The following is a 25,344-nucleotide window of genomic DNA, read 5'->3' on the forward strand; positions in this document are numbered from 1 at the left end:
TAAGGTGAGGGTCTCAATTTACCAGTCAATTTACGTTCCTACCCTCACCTATGGTCACGAACTTTAGGTCATGACAGAAAGAACAAGATCTCGGATACAAGCGGCTGAAATGAGCTTCCTCCGCAGGGCGGCAGGGCGTTCCCTTAGGGATAGGGTGAGGAGCTCTGTCACCCGGGAAGGGCTCTGATTAGAGCCGCTGCTCCTCCACATCGCGACTGCACACAATGCAGTCAACACAGGAAGATTGTATAGTTGCATTGCATAGTAATTCCACTTTGTTTGTAAAATGACACCACACACACACACACAAAAAAGTGTGATAACATGAAATGATCAATTGTTGTTTGAAAGGCACAAAGTTAAAATAGCCTTTCTGGTGGAGTATGCCAGAACCATGAGCCCACTTGCCAAAGCCCTCAACATTCTTCAGACTGAAAATGATGGGATGTCATGGCAGTCGGCGAGTAGACTCCATTTTCATCCTTTATGAGGTGTGTTTTCTCTGGAATGTGTACGTATTTATGTTATGCTCGCACTGAACACCGTGTTGGTCAGCACAGCCACATTATGTGAGTTAGTGAATGAAACTGTATAGCTGTTTACAAGCTGTAGCCAGTTATTGCTGTTGTTGGCCAGGTGTGGTCTGTGGAGTCTGTGGTGGAGCTGGGACTTTCTTACAGTGGCTGGCGTGTACCCATATTGCTCTCTCAGTGATGTTGGCAGCCGTGTGAGTCACCAGGAGCACTTGGAATTGGCCGTTCCAGCATTTAGACTTCAGTCCTGTTTCCTCACAAAACTTAGCAAGTTTAGTTTTCAGAGTGCCATTTTCTCTTCCAACAGCATCACCACTGGCCGGATGATAAACATGGTGTTGTCTGACGTTAGCACCCAAAAATGTACTGAGTTGTGTGATAGCTTCATTAACAAATGGAGCACCGCTGTCACTGCTGATTTTACCTGGAATTTCCCATATGGGAATGATTTCATTTAGGAGAGCTTTCGCTACTGTGGCACTAGTTTGTTTTCATAATGGAAAAACAGCCCATTTTGACCACATATCCACCATGACCAGACTACTTTTTTCACTGGGTGTGTCAATAAAATCCATCATTAAGTATTCAAAAGGTCTGTTTGATGGAGGGTGTGCAGCTTGTGGTAGGGAGACACCTTTTCTTGTATTGTGTGTTGCACAGATTACACAAACTTGACAAAATTTCTGGGCATAAATTGAAAACTCTGTTGTGCTCAGTTATAAAATCCAACATTCCCCTTCTTGATGCATGGCCTAACCCATGAGTCAGTTTTGCAAAATGAGGGAAAAAATGTTTTGGAAGGCATGGCCATCAGGTCCCCACCAAATGTCATCATGAAAGTTGCAACCAGCTCCAAAATTACAAACACCACCAAATGCATAACTAGAGTCAGTGTAAATTTTGACACCTTTTTTTCTGCAAGTTTACATGCTTAGCAGCCTAGGCTGAATAATGAGAAGGAAGAGGAACCAGATGTTAGAACATCATGTTCAGGTACAACAGAAAAACCCTCTCTATCCAGGCCTGTGTACAAACAAAATAAGATCATGGTTAGTCAGAGAGATTTGTTTCCTGCAGATCAGGTCGAGCTGAGAAGACAGTAACACAATTATGTTCCTCTCCGTCACCTGGAATAGGGAGGGGAGTAGCAGAACTGTACAACCTTTCAAATGAATGTTTGGCATGTCCAGCAAAACAGTGTTGTATCTGAGCTATCTAGCAGTGGATAGACTTGATGTTTTCTGTTAGAGCAAATTATAATAACAACAGAGACAGCATGTGGAACTAAGAGTGTGACTTCACTTTAACCAACAATTCCTCTGGAGGCTATGACAGCTTTCTCTGCAGGGGCCACAGCTTCCAGGCATCTTGGGAGAAGCGGCTTGTGATCGGAGGGTCGCTGGTTCGATTCCCCCGCTGGGCGGGCAGGAAAAATCTGGGCGTGGTGGAGTGATTAATGCGACAAATTTGGACTTCAACATACTTGGGTGAGAGGGATTTGCCCTCAGCTGTGATCACATGACCCAGAAATGTAACCTGTTCTGGACAAATTGTAGTTTTGAGAGGCTAGCTTTGTGACCTTCTGCAGCTTGTTGTTTTAGCAGTTTAACAGTGTTTTTTGTTTGTTTTTTGTTGTTTTTTTTACATTGGTCACGAGAGTGACTGGAGATCATTAAATCACCAACATATTGCAACAGTGCAGTTCCCTGCATCAACTGTAGGCACTCCAAATTGGTTATCAGTGCTTCACTGTAGATGGTAGGAGAGTCCTAGAGGAGTGAAGGTGTAGCCTTTCCCTTTGAAAAAGCAGACCAATACAGACTGTCTGGGTGCACAAGAACACTGAAAAATGCATTAGCCAAATCAACAACAGAAAACCATTTAGCATTAGATGGAAATTGTGATAAAATTGTGTAAGGACTTGGAACATTAGGTGTCCTAGGCTGAAATGCTGCACTGACAGCTTTAAATCTTGACTGAAATTCCATTCAGTCAGCTGGCTAGCATCTCTGATCTTTTTCACAGGAAAGATCGTTGTGGGCACTGATGAATTATCACATGGAGCAATCGCACCCGCTTTATGTAATGACTTAAAAACAGGTGTGACTCTCAACTGCTTCCTGCTTTAACATCAGAAGTGGAATCACACCTGTCATTCTTTCTGAGCAGGTTTGAATCACATTAGAGCTGTACATTTATATTGAGACCAAAACTAATGCGTAATGGTGAGTTTATCATTCAAATCTTGATACCAGCGCTGTTCATACAGAGCATCCGGTCCCACTGAAACATGACCTGCAATGTAAATCAGATGACCCCATGAAATTTGTGTGTGTGTGAGACACCAATGTCTAAGATGTCCGTGTCAACACTGTGCTCAACTCTAGAGGAATGGTCTACAGGTAGACAAACAAAAGATTATCAGGGCTGTATTTCACAAAAGAGTCGCTCACATGAACCACTCTGAGACCTTCAGGGGCTGAGACGAGACAGATTCCCAATCTGCACATTAAATCATGTCCCATCAAGTTAACCGGACACAGATCAGATAGGAAAAATGCATGTTTGATTACGTTTTGGGGTCGATCTTGGTGAATTCTTTTTTTAACAGTGACATCTGCTGCGCCCACAGAGTAGACATAATTACCAGAGTAGGAGGTGATGAAAATGTCACTTTTAAAACAGACTGTGTTGCTCCTGAATCAACATAAGCCTGTGAATATTCTCATTCATCCAGGTCATGGTTATCTCAAGGAAATTCAATCGAATGCAACTGGACTTAGTTATTTGTCTCTGAAGACGTTTCACCTCTCATCCAAGAGGCTTCATCAGTTCATGCTCGCTTGACTAGGCTGGGACTAGTCCTGAATCAACCAAAAAAAAAGTAATAGTTTTCCCTGCGACAAACAATTCATGTTGTGGTATTTTCCTGTATGCTTCTTCATCCTGCTTTATATATGTGTCCACTTTTTTCACTTTCTTGTGTTAGATAATCAATTGCTTGATTTATCAGCTGGCATGTGCAACAAGCTGTTCTTCATTGCTGAGCTGCGGTATAAGCTGTTCTTCATTGCAAGCAGACTGATGTGAAATTGTGTGTGACGTGGGTGTGTTACCTCCCTCTCCAGTTGATGCCTTCTTGTTGCAGAGGGATGCCTCTTTCTCTCAGCCCCACCTCCTCCCACTTTCAGTCTGTCTTTGTGCTCTGCTCAGGACATTCTCGGGCCCAATGTCCCTGTTGTTGACAACTGAAACAGAACTGAAACAATCCAGCGCTGCATGTTTGGATTGCACAGCTTCATACATAGTTAAAGCCTCCATGTGTAGTTCCTTGTTTTGTTGGTCATCTCTTCTTTGTTTCTTTTGAGTAATTATTTTCTCAGCATGAGAAGCATGATTTTCTCAATGCAAGCTGATTCCCATTCCATCCAAGTCAGAGCTGCTGCAATATCAGTGCACAGGCCATTGAGGAAACTGTTGTGCATATGCGAATCCCAGAATCCCACAGTGTCATGGTATATACCCCAACCAAACACACAAAAATGTCCTTTCTGTTGTACTATTTATATTCTATCATTAGAAAAACAGGATTTTGTAGTTGTAGTAGGTTGAGCTCATTTTGAACTATTTTATATAGGACTTCAACTCATACTTATTTTCCTTCTGGATTAATTTGCTGAATTTCCCCACTGCTGGACTAATAAACATTTATCTTATCTTTTCACAATTAATGGTTTGTGTGGTTTATAAACAATTTGAAATTATCGAGAAATGTTGTTTGCCAGAGCCCAAAGTGATGTCTTCACAATTTTTATTTTATCCAACCAACAGTCCAGACCTCAACATTATTACAAACACATTCAAATAATTAAAATACCTTAAACATAGAATTAAAAGACAAAATAGCAAACACTCACATTTATGATGCTTCAGTTGATCTTTTCATGGGCCAGATCTTCTGAAACATGACCATGGCCAGGTCAGCAATGTCAGTGCCTGCAGTACTGACAGTCACCATCTTGCAGCCCTTCTAAATAGCATCTGGCACTTGCAGAAGCAAGTACGTGCCATGTAATATGGAAAGGACATGGAGAGAGGTTCATCAGCCAGACTGGGCAGTTTGTGATACAGGCATCCTAGGTTGTTTTCCCAAACTGGGAATTTTGATAAAGTACAAACACACTGTCTACATTGCACAGTTCTGGAAAGTCTGCTGTATAATGGTTCAGCATCTGAACCAAAGCTGCATCATCAGTATCATCAGTCTTTGTACACTGCAAAAAGTCTGCAGTTTACCAAGATGCATCTTCCCTCTCAGAGACAAAAATGGAGGTGTCACCTTTTTGTTGGTGAAGAAGGTCCAGACTGTCATCATGTGTTTGGCAAGATACATACAGCAGTGATAAGAGAAGAAAGTATAGTGTAGAAAGCAGAAGCAGAAGCAGAAGTGGGACTCTACAGTTAACATGTTAATTATTAGCCTTATCATGCAGCCTCTTGGTGACTTGGAGTGTCAGCTTATCTGATATAATTAATATTTAATTTACATAGTGACATAATTTGGACTGAAATGTCATGTCTTTATATGCGACTGTTAGTTTATAAAAATCAACACAGGTTAACTGTTGTGCCTAGATGCTGTCATTTCAAATGGTTCTTATACACAATATTGTTTGGACATTTAACTTAACTTTAACGATTAAATTGTGCTCAAGTGTTTTTTTTTTTTTACTTTTAGACCAGTCAATTAGTCTAAGTTTAAACTTCCCATTTAGATGTCAGGGAAATTAGTCGTTAGGTACATCCCTGGTTTAAAGGGCCATGATGATTTGAGAGTAGAAATTTCCCAGTACAAATGAATGCACAGTGAGAATGTACCTGCTGCTGCCTGCAGTTTTAGGTCAGTCACAAACCAGAAGTCACTAATCGAAGGGTGTAATTCCTGTTGCCTACAGTGTATGAGATAGATCTGGAATATTTTAAGGTTTGTTGAAAAGCTCATACTACCCTGCTGTGACATATCAAGCAGTTAATTATTCTAACTACTTCCCTGTAATCTTAAGTTTGTCAGCTATTCTGCCTGATGAGTTCTTAATGGTGTAATAAAATGTCGTATTTCAACCTCATGTTCTTTGCTGACATCAGATTTGAACAGGAGAGGAGAGGGCCCAGGTTTAGCTGATCGCTGTTCCCAGAATATACTCAGTGTTTCTTTGTGCATTATGTTTTTGGGATTTCAGTCTGTCCCATTCTTGTCAACATGATATCTCCAGAGAGAAATTTCTTTGAAATCACCCACTTGTACTCAAGATGAGCTGATTAGATTTTGGTGTGGCCACTGTGGCCTCACAAAACATGTTTTTGAACTTCAGAATTCGTCCACCAATTATGACAAAATTTCACACAAGTGTCAAATAGGATAAAAATGATGAAGGCATGACATGTCACTAATCTTGGGTGCCTACTCTGAAACTGCTTATAACTATGCTCTGACACCAGTGGGAGGCAGGGCCCTGGCATAATTGGCGGAGCCCTACCCAATTTGCGTAGTGAGTACATAGCTTTGGTGAGTAACAGTTACCAGCGTGCCATGGACATATACAAACCAATGTGTTGTCATTATTAAATGATATAGCACTGTCTAGTTAAATACTGTAGACCTCCAGTGAGGGAACTCAGTATTCTTTAACACCAGTAAAACAGACACAATCTCATAACAGTACAGGAGAAAACCAAATGTTTCATTTTATTATTTTAAGTCAGTTCATGTGTTTGGGTTTGCATTTTACTTTTATAATGACAGCCTTCAATGTACACAAAAATCTTTCAAATATGGTATTTATTCTGAGTTACGATAAGGCAACTGTAAAAACACAGATTGTGAAGACCCTCCAGTACAGTCCACTCTCACATCAGTTATTACAGCTGATACAGCTTTTATCACTCACTTGCACGCCTTCTCTCTGTATATGTTCTATGTGGGGCGTGTGTGTGGGTGTGTGATGTGTATTTAACTTGTCTCTGAAGACAGTGTGTGCAGTACAGTGGTAAGGATGGAGAGAAACCCCTTCAGGGCTTTGTCATCTCTTGGCTGCTGCTTAAGAGTCACCTTTACTTCCTCCTCTCTCCTGCTCAGCCTGTCTGCATTGTCTTCCTCTCCCCCTTTCACCTGCTCCTCCTCCCTGGCCTCCCTCACCGCCTCTCTGTCACATATGCCTTTATTTTTTGCCTCTCCTGTGTACAGCAACTCCACTAGTATTAGTGTTCTATGGGGTGTGTTGTCAGAGTATGCATGTTTGGTATGTGTGTATAGGTAGACCCGCCATGGGAGTGTGTGTGGGGGTGTGAATGCCAGCATCTGGATATTGACTAGCTGCAATGCAGCCTGAAGACTTTGTGGTGAACAGTGAGTTATTGCAGTGCCCTGAACCTGTTCTTCCAAGAACACATAATCGTCCTCCACTTTCTCAGCACCTAACCACAACAAAACAGAGCAAAGTCAGAGAAATTGATGTCAAACAGCTATAAGCCTGTGAATATTCTCATTCATCCAGGTCATGGTTATCTCAAGGAAATTCAATCGAATGCAACTGGACTTAGTTATTTGTCTTTGAAGACGTTTCACCTCTCATCCAAGAGGCTTCATCAGTTCATGCTCGCTTGACTAGGCTGGGACTAGTTTAGCTAAACGAGCTTATGACACCACTGGTCATGTGAATGCCTCCACAGAGGTTAAATACCTGGGTCTCCACACCAGCTAGTTGGACTAGTCCCAGCCTAGTCAAGCGAGCATGAACTGATGAAGCCTCTTGGATGAGAGGTGAAACGTCTTCAAAGACAAATAACTAAGTCCAGTTGCATTCGATTGAATTTCCTTGAGTCAAACAGCTATGATCAGAAAATATAAATAAGATACCTTTAAAACTTGTTTTAAAGGTATTTTTATTTTATTTACCTCGCTCAGCATGCAAAGAATGTCGCTGCAGCCACAGGCACTCAAACTCCTCTGGACTTAGAGCTGGGGAGAGGGACAAACTGAGGGGGACCACGACGCCGGACGCTGACAAATCAGCAGATGAGTCTGCGTGAGGACTGGCACTGCCTGAGCCTTGAGAGGATGTGGAAGGAGGATAAGATTGAAGTTGGCGAGAGGTGTCAGAGGAAGAGATCTGTGATTACAAATTGCCCTCCATTCTCAGAAACAGACCTTAACCAAAATAACTCAACTTAATCTAAAAGACTGACTAATGAAGACTCATGAAGTTATCTGTGATCTTCAGGAGTATCACAGTAGATAGGGGTAAGCTACTGTGGCTTCAGAAATTATTCAGACCCCTAATGCATTTACTGAATTGTAATAAATAGTTAAACACGTAGATGTACAAATCTAAGGTGCACAGAACAAAATTCACACAAAGGCATGACCTAACAACCTTTGACAGGGAAGGCACAATTTTTAACAGTTAAAAAAAGAGAAACATAAAAAACTCCTTATATATAACAATAATTGAACTGAATCTTTAATATTTTACACCTCAATTTTTGATCTCTACCAAAGAGATCTGATCTTATCTGACAGGGTGTTTCTGAAATGGTTGTTCTTCCAACAAGTTACCCCATTTCTGACTTCTGAGTCTCTGGTACAGTGGCCAATGAGTTCTTGGTCATTGGCCAAGGTCCTTCTTAAGAAGTTTGGCCAGAGAGTCAGTTCTAGGAGGTCACTGTGCTCTTACGAACATTCACTTTTTAATAATGATTTTATATCCTTTCCAAATCTATGATTTGACAGAATCTGATCACAATTTGGACTTCAAGGTTTTTGACCTGATAGGCTGTAAATCGTGATAACTTGCATACACTGGTATGGGTCTAGACTGGTATGTAAATAACACTGCCACAAAAATACAGCAGTTACACTTATCATAATGCCACTATAATTTCAGGATTGAGCACAAGGCCTATTGTAGCATTAAATCTGCACATGCAATTCTTACCATGTTAGTCACATACTCATCAGAGCTGGCATTCTATTAGATTACAACCTTTTGCTCCAGTAGATTACACAAACTGAGTCAGTGAATCAGTGGCATTCACTAATAAACAACCTTGAAAGTCTAATGCAGGTTCACCTGCACCCTTTAAAACTAAACATTGTGCTTTAAACAACTGTTCAAATACCACTAATACTATAACTGAGTATAACTGTGTGTACCCCTCTCTCTCTCTCTCTCTCTTTCTGTACACATTCATGTCCCTTTAATGCATGTTACTAACTTGACTTCCTCCCTGGAGTCTTTGTTCCCAGGGATTGTGGCTGGAGCTCCTGTTGCAAGCCTGCTTGCCACCGACAGTTATTACTCTTATTCTTCATATTATTACAATTCTTATTAGTCATAGTTCTTTTAATTCTGTTATTACTGCTGTTGCTACACATCTCTCTCTCTCTCTCCACTACCAAGCGCTTACACATGAGGGAATGGCCATAGCCATTGCAACAGCAGTAGCTACAGCGATTGCCACAGCAAAGGCCGTACCCACTCAAGCAGTGGTCGCATCCAGTCATCCAGTGGCTAAACCAATAATAAACATTTGCATAAAACTCTAAGTTGATGAGAAACATAATGCCCATTATATTTGTTGAAGCACAGACTTTATGGTCATACTATATGGATCAACTGATTGGTGAGGACATGGGTGCTTACACTGATCTTGATGATGAAACACCTGGTCACTTTGGTCCATAATGTTTATTTAAACAAGATGGCCCTACCTTCAACATGTTGCAAAAGGAGAGAAAGGCAGCATTTTTAGCACTTTGTGCAGTTCCATGATGAATAGAGAAATGAATGGCAAAAAATATGGAGCAGAGGATAGAAGATGGAGGCATCATAGTGTCTTTCTGATAAGTGACACAGTCCTCGCAAGGTAAGTATTTGTGCAGCTGAGAAAGTCTCATGGTAATATGATAAACATGGTTTGACGAGAATGTTGCAAAATATTAGACAACCTTCATCCTTCTGAGGAATACTGTACAGCACCTTCCATTAAAGGTCAATTATTTGCTAGTGTATCACTACAGGAATAACTTAATGGCTTCACTCACCTGAATGAAGCTTCTCTACTTGGCGACAGTCAAGTGTGTCTGAGAGGTCAGTGTTAGGCTTGGGGTCAAAAGTCACATGTTCAGGGCTTCCTCTGCTGGCTGACTCTGTCCCTACAGGGCCCTGCCTCAGAGGCTCCAGAGTGTTAAAGCTGCATGCCCATGCACTCATGGGCTCCGCAGGGCGGCCAATCAGAACCCCCAGAGAAGGGTCTGACCTCCGACCCTGGAGGACTTTTTGTGTCTCTTCTATCCCACAATGTAAGAGGCGGTAGTAGAAAAGCGCCTGGTCACGTACGCACATGTCTGTCTCCTCCTCTGGAAAACACAAGGGGGTCAACAACGTAATCTCTTTTACTCCTCCATTCTCATATTCTGTTTCACATACACACACCTATGCAATAGTGCAGCAGTCTTCCAAGCATGTCTTGTGTCTCAGCAGGCCGACACAAAAACAGCCTCATGGTGGTTGTCAGCAGCTCCATCTTGACTCCAAGAGAGTTCTCACTCCTCACTCCATCAATGAACACCTCCAACATGTAGGGGGCACCGGAGATTTGCTCCCCATACACGCCCAGCAACCACAGCAATGCCTGCTTGCCCTATTGCAAGATGAGGAGAATGAACAGAGGATTTAGTAGGGGTGTCACAATCCATGATTTGATTTGACATTTGATTGCAGCCTTTTTTTTTTTTTTTCAAACCACAGATGGCTATAAAATGGTCTCAAGAATCCATTCGCCAAGTTTCACAGTTTTCGGCTTTTATTCTGTACTCAGACGTTGACAGTTTTTGTGTAACTTCACCATTTATGGAAGTATTTAATGCACACGCTTTATTTTGATATTCTCTGATTTTGCTGTACAATTGCAGATCTTTTTCACCAATTAACAGACTATGAATTTTATTATTTCTGAATGTCATTTTATATACTCAAAATCTCATTGACTCTCATATGTCAAGCATTGGCCAAGTTGTGGTAGATCTTGTATATATTGTATTGTAATTTTTACTCCACCACATTTATTTAACAGCGACAGTCACTAGTCAGTAGCATTTTTTTTTAATGCAGGACTTTCAACTGCAAATTAAGTATTTTTAAATTCTGCCATTGCTGTGTTTACTACTAGTCATAGATCTGGATGCTTCTTCCACCATGCGCATTTGTCTCTTGTGAGCCGGGTCCTGCTCAAGGTTTCTTCCTGTTAAAAGGGAGTTTTTTCAATTTTGATTGTAAGAGGTGCTATATAAATAAAACTGAATTGAATTGTCCAACACAACTTAACTACATCACAATAAGTTTAAGGCCATGCTTGAATGTGAACATCTTAACGCATTGTTTTGTGCAATTATTGTCAAAATCAGAAGAAGTATAGCAGGATTAACTGATATAATGCTTACGCAGTCTTATGTCAAAGTAGTGTTTCCAGATACATAGAGAGGAACGGCTCTTATTAGCCTGCAGTCTGCCAAACATGTTTGTAGATATTAAAATTACAAAAGAAACAATCAGATAGTGGTTTACCGAAAACCTGAAATTGTTCTGTTTTGATCTGAGTTCTTTTTCAAATGTCTCATTTTATGCTGTGCATCAGAATATATTTCAATTATGAAATGCTTAAAAACTGCCCTTCTATTCCTGTTGGGATAACTTCACTTCATAAGCATAGTTGGTTGTTGTCTAATTTTAATCTCCACTGTATATTCAGTTCAGTACAAAGGCAAGATATTTAATGTTCAAACTAATAAACTTCATTACTTTTTATAAATATGCATTCATTCTGAATTAAATGCCTGCACCACATTTCAAAAAGTTGTTACAGTGTGTGTGTTTTCCCACACACTCAGTAAGCTTTAAAACCTCTTCCCCATTTTTTGTTTGGCTTACAACTTCTGTTATTCAACAGTCTGGGGCTTCTGTCACATTTTAAGCTTCAAGATGTGACTCATACATTCAATGGGAGACAGGTCTGTCCAGTACTGACACAAAAAAATGAAAAAAAAAAACCAACACAGTGTCTGGTTGGCTTTGTATGGATGACATCATCTATGCTTTGCTTGACAGAATCCTAACTAGCATGATTTGCATGTGATGCAGTAACACACTGTGTTTACTGGCAATGGTTTTGTGAAGTGTTCTGAGTCCATGTAGTCCATATCCTTTACACAGTCCTGTTGGTTTTAATATACTGCTGCTTGAGAGATCGAAGGTCACAGGCATTCAGTGGTGGTTGTCTGCCATGCCAAGTTTAACAGTTGGATCATTTGCCAACTCAGTTTTTCACAAAGTGATGAACCTGACCCCACCTGTGGAATATTTCTAACAGGTGCTTTCCTTGGACATTCCACAACATCCCACAACTTTTGTTTTCCCTGCTCCAAGTTGTTTGAAATGTGCTGTGTAAGTTTCAACATAAAATATCTTGTATTCAGTTAAATATACTTCAAAAATGATTTTCAAATCATTGCACTGCATGTGTATTTTTTCACACAGGGCCCAACTATATTGGAACAGGGAGGGGTTGTAAAAGATCTGAGTTCTGCTTCTTCACAATGCGCCCAAAGGTGTTTTGCATATTTGTAGGGTTGAGTGTCAGTGTGGCTGTGCAGGAGGAAGCTTTAGATAGTACATTTTGACAGTACATAAATGTTAATGTTTAAAGAATGACATTTTTATATCCATGCAGGATGAGGGTATGGCAACAGTGTCAGCCTGGGTCTGACCTGGCTATCCTGCAGTGTTTCCTCGCAGCCCTCCAGAGCCAAGCATACAGTGTTGCTACACTGAGGACACACCCAGACCAGGTCACGCATTGTCTGCACCACAGCTGAGGAGTGGGTTTGGGGAAGAGAGAGAGAGACAGGTGAATAGTAAGACAGTAAGAGTGAGAGTTGCTGTGAATGCAGACTACTCTGACAAGCAGGTGCTGGTCTCTGTGACAAAATGGTAAAATGGCTCTTATGTCCGAACGTCACTTAAACAAACATAGCCGCAACCTGATAATGCGTATGTGTAGGGGATGAGTTTTACCAGAGGTGATGTGCTCCTGTTTCAGCGCAAGCAGTCCAGTAAGGATCTCCAGACAGCTGTCACTGTGGCTCCGTCCAATACGACCTGCACTCAATGCACACAGGATAACACAGTGAAATGAGTGACAGTATGATCGTAACCAGAGAGAATGATGAGATCCTAAACAATACAATTTTTCTTCCAGCAATTATCCTCTCTGCATCACTCAGTTTTAAAGACATTGCACTTACTGATTACGTCTTTTGAACATCAGTGTCCTGCTTTAAGCAACCCTTCTATACTATATATGACTGTTTACAGAGCACCCAAATTATGTGCTTCTTTAATTTCAATTATCCACACCAATTATGACGGAATTAATATTTTAGATGATTTTTAACTTGCATGTGAACAAACATCCATGCTCAGAATTTTTAAATTTGCTTAACTGCATGAATTTTCCTCAGCACGTTACTCAGTCTACTCATAACAAAGGACATGTTTTAGACCTTGTAATATCTTGTTGCTTGTCTGCTGATATCTTGTTGTTTGTGAGTGTAGGCTTGTCAAAGCATTTCTGTGTCTATTATCCCATCAGAGGTTTAATATAACAGGATATTCCAGAACAAACTGTTAGGAAAGGCTATCTTCCTACTGAAGTGGATACAAATTTTATTTATTTTGTGCGTGGCATTCCTGAGGTTGCTGAAAGCTTTCCTTAAAGGCCATGCACACCACGGGGTGGGCAGCCAGCTCCCTGCGTTCACCGCTGGCTACCTCACCAACAGACCACAGTATGAGAGGCTTCATGGCTGTGTGTGTGATGAGCTGGTCGGCAGCACAGGGGCTCCTCAGGTGACAGTGCTCTTTCGCTTTCTGTTTACCCTGTACACACCAGGCTTCCACTACAACACAACAAGCTGTCATATCCAGCAGTTCTCTGATGATACAGCCATCGTTGGACAAGTATTAGAGGGGAACAACCTGGAATACAGGAAGGTGATTAAAGACTCTGTGGACAGGTGCAAACACAGCCACCTTCACATCAATGCCACCGAGACAAAGGGGATGGTGACTGAGAGAGGGGGACGCTGGCCAAGCTGTCAGGCATCCTGAACAACCCCTCTCATCCTCTGTATGACACATGAGAGATGCTAAGTAGCTCCTTCAGTTACAGACTGGTGCACCCTCGGTCTAGGAAGGAAGGAACGCTACCGAAGGTCCTTTGTCCCAACAGCAGTCAGAGTCAAAAACAGCAGTGTATCCTAAGGCTGCTGCTGTGACTCTTCCTCTATGGCAGGACCACCACTTTTTACTAACTCTTAACCTGTGCAATATCTTGGTTGTTTACATGTATAAATCCTACTTTTTTTTACTTTTTTCTACACAACTATACATTTTTTGTACTGTAAATACAATGTTATATTTCTTTATTTTTATTTCTTTCTTTATTTTTAATATAATCTTTTTCTTTTATATACCTTTTCTGTACTTTTTGCACTTGCACTTGTATTGCTGCTGTAACAATCAAATGCCCCCTCGGGGACCAATAAAGTCTCATCTTATCTTATCTTATTACCCTCTAGATACTGTTCAACGGATTTGACGAGAATAATGCTGACAGTAATGCTGATACAGAAACATGTAGTCTCACGCAAAATCTTTGCTGGCATGTAAAACTTGAAAATAAAATGTAAAGTCAAGAAAATAGGAAAAAGTAAAAATGAACCTTCTCATTATAAACAAAATACGATATTACCACATGTTTATAAGGATAAGGGCGTGTGGTAAAAAAAATATGTTGCCAAGGGAATGAAAAGGTGACTCGGGAATGTTTGTCTTGCAATAAAAAAATAGGGTGTACGAAGTCATGCATTATATTGCCACATAATAGTGTGTGTGTGTGTGTGTGTGTGTGTGTGTGTTCACCTATGGCTGAGATTGCAGCCTGGGCAGTATCAGTGTTGACATCAGTGCAGTATCCTTTCAGCTCGTCCAGTATCATTGCTACATTCTCATCGTTCACCAGCTCCACCAACACCTGCAAGCACAAAAACTTTACTATTGTTAAAGTACTAGATTGCTACTGTTCGTCCCGGGTAGTAAATCAGGACAGCTTTGCCTTGAGGCACATTTAGTTCCCAAACTTGCAGAAAATGATGGCTCAAATATGTTGAAGAAATATCAATTTCATTTTCTTGCTGGCAGGTAGAGTGATATCACTCTAATGTCTGTACACTAGATATGAAGCAGACAATAAGTTTCGATTAGAATAAAGACTGGAGACAGTAAGTAATATCCTGCCTGGCGGCTCTGTCAGAAGTTCAGCATATCTCCCTTCACCTCTGAGGCTGACCAATTAAGACAGTAAAACTTGTTTGTTTAATCTGTTCAAAGATTGAAGTTTATAAATGACACGTTGCAGTTTATACGGGGTTATCTGCTGGACTATTCCTTGGCGGGGAACAGAATTAGGTGAGACTCTTCCCAACAACAAAAACGAATGAGCAAAACTCCCAAAACGCTGTGTTATGGAAAGAATGTCAATATATGTTTTGACTTATGAATAAGTAACAACTGTGTGTATTTGTGATTTTAGAAGAAGGAAAGTGTGTGACAGAATTTACTCCAGCAAGCACGCTGAACCTCACATTACACTCACTAGTCCAACTCCACTCTGATGACTGTTTCACTACATAAACTGGCTTGTTTTCGCAATACTGCCAATGCTGTACCACTAACCTACTGTTTTTATGTGGATTAAAAGCATAAAACAGTGAGACAAAATGGATACAGAAGTATCTGCAGCTGTGATGTTGTGATTTGAACCGTTTTATGTGTGAATCAAGAAGTAAAGCCCTGCGAAGATGATGGGATTTAACAGAACAGTCAAAGACTCAGTGTCCTTCACCGGTTGGAATCTCAGTTCTCAGTATGAAGAAGTCGTCGCCAACTCTCTGCTCCGACTGTACAATTACCAGCTGACTCACCAACTTGTGAGTACATCAAAAGGCAGAGCAAGTCAATCAAGGCCACAAGTAAATGAATTGATTATTAACATTAATTGATTAAATGAATGAGACGTACAGTGGGACAGAGGTGTGTTTGGATGCTTGTCAAGCAAAAAAGAAACAGTGGAGCACAGAAATGGGCTTGTTGAGATACGAATTGGAATCAAAGTGGTGATGGAAACAAACAAACAAAAAAAAAGAACAGATTATCCATGAACTCATGAAATTAAAGTGGATAGACAGATAGACAGATAGATAGATACTTTACTGATCCCAAGGGAAATTCAAGATGGCTAAAGATAAAGTGCTTAGATATAAAATGAGAAAACAAGCCAGAGCAAATAGTAAAAACAGTCATCAGAGCGGACTGTGTGAGCATCTAATTCTCTTCGTACAGCTTTAGATCTCACCACAACAGCTATGTCATGACACTTTCCACATAAAGGGGGCCAGACCATACTCTCATCTACCGTGTACATCACTCAACTAGACGTCCCCTCTGTTCAGAATTTAAAAGCCCTGACAACATCCTAACGGTTACTTCATCAGGCCTGACTTTACCAGCGCCTCTACAGGCCGACAGCTCCCACCCTGGCTTTAACCAGTTTGACCTGTTGCCTTCAGGGAGACGCTACAGGTGCATCAGGACACGGACTAATAGATTCAAAAACAGTTTCTTCCTTAAAGCAATAAACACCTTGAATTCTCACATACATACTGATTCCATAGTCACCTCAACCACCTCCTGTGCAATACCTTACTATATGCAATATTCCATCCATAATGTGCAATATATATAACATTATGGATGGAATATTGCATATAACACTGTAAATAGCACCATATCTATTTTTATATTGTTTTGTTTATTCTTACTTTATCCTATGATTACACTGTTTGCACTGCGGAGTTGGCTTTTAATCTCACTGTACATGTGTATAGTGACAATAAAGGCATTCTATTCTATTCTATTCTACTCCTTGTGATAAACTGAACTTTATGTCAGAATTGGTGAAGTATCTTTCTCAATTAAACTCACATCAGATTTCAGCTGACCAAATTAGCACATTTCCTCAAATATAAAAGGTCAGTCAACTAAAATTCAATTATAATAATGACTGGGAGTGTAGCTGACATGAGCAAATGGAGACCTGCCTCAAATAACAGCTGGGTGTATAAAATCCTGGGGCCAGTTATACAATATGCATTTCAGATAAGCTTATTGTACATTTCCATTACTTTCATAAATTCAACAGCATAAAGATGTTATTTTCAATATTTTGTTGCTCCGGAATGACTCATCTTAAGTCTTAACATTGTATTTCAGTCACCGCAGGTCTATGTGTTTTAAGGTAAATGCCAAGCTATATTTTGTATTGAAAGCATAATGCATTAACAAAACTTCAACAGGGAAAATGATTAGGAAACAAGCAGACTTCATACCAAAATATGACCAAATATATTTATTAGTTCTTATTATAACTCTAAATTTCTTATTAGCATTAGAAATAAGCACCTGTCTCCAATGGAAGCTTGCTTCCATTAGGCCTTCTGCCCTCTGCACTTGTGCTAAATAAATTACTACCTGAGGAAATATGATATGGTAATATGCTAAGCATTGTTTTATTTTTTTTCATTCTGTGTTAATTTTGAAGTATTATCTTTTTAAATTTGCATCAACAAACAACTTATTATAAACTTGTTGAATTAATTATTAATCGCATTAATAATTCAGTCATACTGCGAGATTTATTGTTTCTGTGCTGTAAACAGCAGCAGTGACTGAATTGTCAATAATTATACAGCTTTGCTCAGTTTAAAGGATTTTTTGTTGCGTTGTGTGGGCTTACATACAGTCTGGTAAAGAGGCAAAGGTTTAGCATCATTTGTGTCAAAGCTAGTTTAACCTTAGCAACCTTTCAACCTTATTCACAAACACAGAACACCGCAGAACAGTTGCAGTAAAAGCAGAAAGAGCTTGACAGAATAAATAAGACAAAATGAAAGCATTAATAAAAGCAACCTGATTCACTTAGGCAAGACAACATTGAGTGTAACGGGCATCACCTGCATCTTCCTTTGCTTGATGTAGGCTGGCTCAGCATAGCCACAGAAGAATCGTTTGTAGTGTTCACTCATCAGGCCGGGGAGAGAACGTAGCAGCAACTAAAAGAAGACAAAGACAAAGAGCTCTGTTAGATTCCCAAGCCAAAAACACTGCAGAACTCTGCAGCTCATCAGCTAACAAGTTCTCCTCCTTGCCAAATACATATTTGCTGTGTATTTGACCAACACATTAACCATAGAAACTGTCTTGCATGGGAAGGAGAGAACAAAGCAGTGAAGTAGGGAAATAAAATGTTATTTTCTGATTGTTTCACAGTGATTATGTTCTAAAGATAAATAAACACAGCCACATTTTGAGACAACTCCCTGGGTTTTGTATGAATGCAGATTTCATCCTGTCCACTGTTTGTACCTCTGCTCTCTGGTGTATCTAAACCACGCCCTTGGCTGAACAAGCACAGAGACCTGCAGCTCATGACACAGAGCAGATGAGACAGATGGAGACTGTGATGTAACCTGGTTGCTACAGGAAAGTCTTGAACACAGCAAAAACACTGAGAAAAACAGGCCGAGGGAGCAGGGTCTCTACAGACAGGTACACCAATACACTTCTTGTGGACCCTAAGCGATACTGACAGAAATTACTTCTTTATGAATCTGCACATTGTGTTATTTGCAGGAAAATCCTTTCAAGCCAAGTGTACATACTGTAAGACACATGCTTTCATAGCACTCACTTCCAAATGTGAATGATTCTCACTGACCTGTATGTGGCAGAGGGCAGTGAACCTCATCTCTCTGGACACGCTACCACAGGCAGCCAGCAGTGGGCCACGTACTCGCTCCAGGGCCGCCACACTGACAGCGGGCAGGCCAGAGCAGAGGCTGAGGAAGAGGCCAAGGGTAGCAGCCATGACTAGGGGGTGGGGGCTGACCAGAGAGGCATCCAGCAGGGACAGGATGTCAAAGAGCTCGTCCTCTGACTGAGGCCGGTAGCGCTGGAGGATCCTCAGCACCTCACACTGACCCCAGACATCAGTCTCCTTCAGCCTACAGTGACAGACACAGAGAGCCTTGTGGACTTCAACCTCACAATTTATTACGAGGTTGTGCTCTTGTACAGCACCTGCTCATTCTGTCAATCGGAATATGAGCAAAAGGTATAAATAGCAAACAAGAAGGTTTTTGATGTTGAGGGGACGGACGCTGATAGGTTGGCCTATGCTAAAAACTATACAAACTGAAAATGAAATAATAAATAAAAACAATAACACACGAATACATTTTAGGGAAGAATAATTCCACTATTTGAGATAAGGTGTAAGATATAATAAACATGTTGATTACACGTTGCTTTTTGACGTCCTACTAAATCATTGTTGTAAATAACAAGGTCAGACCACTTCCTGCTGCACAATCTAATTTAAACTACCTTAAACACATTTTCTGTACTGCTAAGGCTTTTTAGACTTTGACTTTTTAGACACGAGGCCACTATGCTATTGGATCACTACATTTTCCATGCATAATGATTTTGGTGTCATATTTTGAAGAATCATTCATTGTGTGTTTGTAGCACAGCAAAGCTTGTTTCTATCATTTTGTTGGTTGCCTGTAATTTATTTTCCTTAAATAATTTTATTACATTACATTAAATAAATAATTGCATTAAGTCTGCTCCCTCCAGATGGCTGTATGAATGTAATTACCCATAACAGAAGGCTGGCATACATCCAACATGCAGCTGTGGAGGACAGATACTCAGTGTAACCCAGTACAGCACAGACTCAAATACAAACATTATTTTGGATATTTTGGGTGGTTCTACTGTCTGGAGAATACAATACCACCACTACCGGTACCACCACTTTTGTCCTGGCTGAAATATCAAACTGAAAGCCTGCAGGTCAAATCCAATCTGGCACCACATTTTATGTGGCTCACGAGAGCTTAGAAAAAATGTAATTTGCACAATACAATTCTGTGCTGTGTTAGGAAAGTACATGTCCATAAACCCATATCAAATGTCTCAGAACACATCCTGGTTTTGCTAGCCGTGCACTGATAGATGTCAGCATACCCTAGATAGCATCTCAATATCATATACCAGTTTCCAGTAGTGTCTCACCAGGCGGATGTTTGTGGCTACTAATGTTAAGAGTAGCAGCTATGCAAAATGTCCAAAAAAAGAGAAACGTTTGGAAGAAAGCAATTTAATGAGAGATGGGAGCATAAATATATGTTTGTGTTTTATAGTGACAAGCTGGTAAGTTTTCTTTGTAACAACGCAGTAGCAGTGCCAAAGGACCGCAATTTACAGTTAGCATGTTAGCATTTACCCCAAAGCATCCTCAATGCATCCTCAAAGAGCTGCTAGTACGCCTGCAGTCTCTTTGCAACATAAAACTATGTGTTTCTAAGTATTTAAAGACTGACATGTTCAGCATGAACAAAGGGGCTTGGGGCTCAGTGTCACAGCCAGAGGTCAGGTACTACTGAAAGACAGGCACCTGTTGCAGTAAAGACATCTCCAGCCTTATCCTTTAAGTAGAGTACTCGAATAAATGTACAAAGCTACTTTCCACAACTGTCTTTGTATTTCATACTGGTATGATCAAATTGCACAGATCTGGACTTTAAATCTAATGCTAGAAAGTAGAAGACAATGCTGAACACTGAAAAAGTCTTCTGTAAATCTACAGCTTGCAATTGTAAACTGATTCAATGTGAAGCATCTAGACAGCTTTCCCTAATGCTTTCCTGGTAAAAGTGGCTTGAACCAAAACATATCAGCAAGCACTGGAAAGCCAGTACTTTGGCTATATAGCTGCTTTGACTATCTGCAGATAAACTTTGGTTTACACAGTACTGCAGATTATAGCCTGTGGTATGCAAAAGTAAAGCATGAGGAAGAAAAAAAGCAGTTGAACCCTATGCAAAACCACAAACACACTTCCTTGTTTTAACAATTTCATGACTTTGCTCTGTGAGGCTATAACCAACCTGTTGAGGAGGTGATGGGTGATAAGTTTGTTAATAACGACTCCTCCCTCTTCCTTCAGGATCTCCTCCAGAGCTCGGAGGCAGTTCACCATCACCACGGGGTCTGGGTCCCTCAGCAGGCTGTACAGCTCATTCACCACTGCAGCGTCTGGAAGACCCATGAAAATGAGCTTTGTGCACCTGATGTGGATGCATATACAATGACTTATGCACACTGTTTTGAGAGGTGGGGTTAATATAACTCTATTCTTCTCAGCATCTGGACTCTTGACAGGATTAGAAAACACAATGTCTGGCAAATCAGTTCTGTACCAGCATTATTATAGAAGAACATTCTTTACAACTATTATATAATAACAGTATTTGATTCATCTGTTTAGAGATAATATGTTTAATCTTCAGAGCAATCATAAAGGAAATATAATAATAATACACATATAATATGTGTGTCAGTCAGTTTGAGCGCAAATTTGGGCTCTTAGTCTGTATGTGCTAGGCCTCATTTAATCTTCATCATGATGTGGGTTCACTCTTGTCCCAACTGCATCAAATGGACGAGTGATAAAAACATAATACTTAAACAAATACATATCCTACAATTATGACATATTTGTACTGTAAAGTAGGGCTACAACTAACCATTATTTTCATTATTGATAATACTGCTGAACATTTTCACAATTATTTGATTAATCCTTTAAACTATAAAACGGAAACACTCAAATGTTTGCAAAACATGACATCTTTGCTTGAAAAATGACTCAAAAGATTAAACAGTACCAAAATAGTTGGCAACCAATTTTCTTTCAATCAATGAATCATGGCAATTCTACTGTAAAACTTGGATAGACATAATGTTGCTGTGTCATTAGTTTAGCTGCGGTTTAAGGTTTAAGACAGGTTAAAATTGTGATGTCTGGAAAAATCACAGTCTCTTCCAACTCTGTGTCCTCAGCAACTGTGATCTTGCCAAAACCCAGCTGCTGCATAATGTACAGTGGTATGAAAAAGTTTGGGCACCCCTGATCATTTTCAGGATTTTCCTTTATAAATCATTGGTTGTTCGGATCAGCAATTTCAGTTAAATATATCATATAGCAGACAAACACAGTGATATTTCAGAAGTGAAATGAAGTTTATAGGATTAACAGAAAGTGTGCAATAATTACTTAAACAACATTAGGCAGGTGCATAAATTTGGGCACCCCAACAGAAAAATGACATCAATATTTCGTAGATCCTCCTTTTGCAGAAATAACAGCCTCTAAACGCTTCCTATAGCTTCCAATGAGGGTCTGGAGTCTGGTTGAAGGTATTTTTGACCATTCTTCTTTACAAAAAATCTCCAGTTCAGTCAGGTTTGATGGTTTCCGAGCATGGACAGCCCGCTTTAAATCACACCACAGATTTTCAATAATGTTCAGGTCTGGGGACTGAGATGGCCATTCCAGAACATTGTAGTTGTTCCTCTGCATGAATGCCTTTGTAGAGTTTGAGCAGTGTTTGGGGTTGTTGTCTTGTTGAAGTATCCAGCCCCGGCGCAACTTCAACTTTGTCACTGATTCTTGAACATTGTTGGCAAGAATCTGCTGATACTGACTGGAATCCATGCGACCATCAACTTTTACAAGATTGCCAGTACCTGCACTGGCCACACAGCCCCACAGCATGATGGAACCACCACCAAATTTTACTGTGGGTAGCAAGTGTTTGTCTTGGAATGCTGTGTTCTTCTTCCGCCATGCATACCGCCCCTTGTTATGTCCAAATAACTCAATTTTACATTCATCAGTCCACAGCACCTTATTCCAAAAGGAAGCTGGCTTGTCCAAATGTGCTTTAGCATACCTCAAGCGACTCTGTTTGTGGCATGTGCGTAGAAAAGGCTTCCGCCGCATTACTCTCCCATACAGCATCTCCTTGTGCAAAGTGCGCTGAATAGTTGAACGATGCACAGTGACACCATCTGCAGCAAGATCATGTTGTAGGTCTTTGGAGCTGGTCTGTGGGTTGAGTTTGACCGTTCTCACCATTCCTCGCCTCTGCTTATCAGAGATTTTTCTTGGCCTGCCACTCCGGGCCTTAACTAGGACTGTGCCTGTGGTCTTCCATTTCCTCACTATGTTCCTCACAGTGGAAACTGACAGCTTAAATCTCTGAGCCAGCTTTTTGTATCCTTCCCCTAAACCATGATGTTGGACAATCTTTGTTTTCAGGTCATTTGAGAGTTGTTTTGAGGCTCCCATGTTGCCACTCCTCAGAGAAGATGCAAAAGGGAGAACAACTTGCTACTGGCCACCTGAAATACCCTTTCTCATGATCGGATTCACCCGTGTATGTAGGTCAAGGGTCAATGAGCTTACCAAACAAACTTTGTGTTCCAATAATTAGTTCTAAAGGTACTCAAATCAATAAAACAACAAGGGTGCCCAAATTTATGCACCTGCCTAATGTTGTTTAAGTAATTGTTGCACACTTTCTGTTAATCCTATAAACTTCATTTCACTTCTGAAATATCACTGTGTTTGTCTGCTATATGATATATTTAACTGAAATTGCTGATCCGAACAACCAATGATTTATAAAGGAAAATCCTGAAAATGATCAGGGGTGCCCAAACTTTTTCATACCACTGTAGATATGATCAAAATGTCACCAGACGTCACCTTAGATGTCACAGTTTACCACAAGCTCACATCTGTACAGCTTACATCATTTCATTAACCTACTTAATTAAAATCTTTCTTTTTCACCAGTTTTGTGTGCACAACTATCTACCATCTACCCGAATATTTTCCACCCATTACTTGTGCAGTGTCACTCATTTTGGTTCGTAAATGCAACTAACAATGATGTTGCTCTTAAAACTCGCTGGAAACTATCATGTGAATGCTGTCTGATGAACATGATAAAGGTCACAAGGTTAAATGTGTCCAAAGTTTTGCTCAGTACTGCAACAGCTGAAGTATTGATACTTCAAGACTCTGTCCCTTCTCCATACCCCTTACAAGAAGGTGAATTGGTGTAAGAACACACAAACTGCCACTGAATCACAGGGACAGAAATAAAGGATGACCACGGGAAAAACAACAGAAACGAGAAGCCACCATCCATCCTACCAATCTCAGAGTTAGGTTGGAGATTGTGTAGCTTGGCCCAGCCGAGTACAGCCACTCGTCGTACGCAAGCTGCTCTGTCCCTCAGTCCCGCCGTCAGAGGCTGCTCCACATACTCCACCAGACTGGGTAACCTGGGACACACAGTCAAAAGTCTTATTATTCCTGCAGATGGCTAGCGCTGAGGCCAACAGGTTTAGCACCTCACCTGAGATTGGTCATGTTCCTCAGGGCCAGGCTGCGGACCATCGGGTTTGGATCCTGGCAATCCTTTCTTAGCGTGTTGATGACGAGCAGAGACAGATCCGGGTTTAAAGCGGCATAGGAACACAGGAAGACGTAGACCAGTTTCTTCTGGACGATGTCTACTGTGGCACATGCTTTCACCATCTCACTGAACAGGCCTGATACATCCACACCCTGTGACATTGCCCTGTGACAAGGGGGTGGGGGGCAGAAAAAGTATCTGTGTCTCTGTGTGTGCATGTATTTGCTGGGGAAAGGTCAGCTCTCGTCTGTATGGGACACCTACCTGATGACTTTGAGGACGGTGTTCCTGTAGCGCAGCTGGTCAGACTGGACGTTAGGGTTGGACAGAGCTCTCCTCAGCTCCCTCACCGTGTCCTCACTACCCAGATAAGGCATGATGGAAGCAGACAGCCTGCACACTGACACGGCAGAAAAAAAACAAAACAAAACATAATGTTGGCTTTCATACTGAAGCACATACACACATTTTTAACAGTAGCTTGCTCTCTAAAAGGTCCATAGGACTAAAGGTCGTCGTTCGACGGACAACAAACGTTCAACTAGTTTAGTACAAAATGATTACAGACCAGAAGAGAATAGCTTTTATTCACTGAAAAACGTACGTCTCAACCGTGCAAGTCTAGCATATCAATTGCTACACCGCACTAATCTTAATAAGTCAATTTGTTACTTTTTTAAAAAATTACCGTTTACACTTCAAATATGGGATTTCATTCCTAACACCGGCTAGGTGGCTCGCTTGTTTACGCCATGGACACTTCCGCATTTCTTCTTCTGCTGTTAGCTTCTCTACTTAATCATAAGCTGCCCTCTGCTGGTTGAGGCAGGGATAACACGCTACCATTGGGCATCAGGCAGTTCCTCAACAGTATCCTTTGGGACTTGTATGCTTTACATACAACAATAAAGACAAAGTCTGTTAATTTCACAGACCTACGGAAGCGAAATATTATCAAGCTTTTGAACAGATGTGAGCACATTTGTTAAGACAATACAGATGCTTTAGGATTTTACTGTCCAGCAGGGGGGGCTGAGGATACAGTTCTGGGGTACTTGCATTTTAATTGAGTATTTTTGTGTTGTTTTTGATTAGTTTAGAAATAATTATATAACATTATGTACAATCATACTCAAATTTCAGTGGAAAACAGTGTACTTTACTGTATTATTCCATCAAATCTATTTGTGACATTATTTGTGACAGATTAAAATATGACATGATTATAAAAAATAT

The 25,344-nt window shown here is 40.6% G+C and overlaps 1 protein-coding gene across 1 annotated transcript; it reads right to left on the reverse strand.

Moving 5' to 3' along the window:
• Window positions 1-6,247: 6,247 nt before the first annotated feature.
• Window positions 6,248-24,901, reverse strand: ap4b1 (adaptor related protein complex 4 subunit beta 1). The gene is made up of 14 exons (XM_046397073.1): window positions 24,797-24,901; window positions 24,373-24,508; window positions 24,049-24,273; window positions 23,844-23,974; window positions 20,725-20,872; window positions 18,486-18,771; window positions 17,722-17,820; window positions 14,573-14,684; window positions 12,665-12,748; window positions 12,358-12,461; window positions 10,028-10,235; window positions 9,637-9,951; window positions 7,489-7,641; window positions 6,248-7,007 (listed from the first exon to the last, which is right to left on the reverse strand). Exons 2-14 carry the CDS (start codon window positions 24,483-24,485, stop codon window positions 6,544-6,546), a joined length of 2,442 nt encoding a protein of 813 aa, XP_046253029.1. The 5' UTR covers window positions 24,486-24,508; window positions 24,797-24,901; the 3' UTR covers window positions 6,248-6,543.
• Window positions 24,902-25,344: the final 443 nt, after the last annotated feature.

The sequence above is a fragment of the Scatophagus argus genome, chromosome 8, assembly GCF_020382885.2.
Source record: "Scatophagus argus isolate fScaArg1 chromosome 8, fScaArg1.pri, whole genome shotgun sequence".
In the NCBI taxonomy this organism is placed as follows: Eukaryota; Metazoa; Chordata; class Actinopteri; family Scatophagidae; genus Scatophagus; species Scatophagus argus.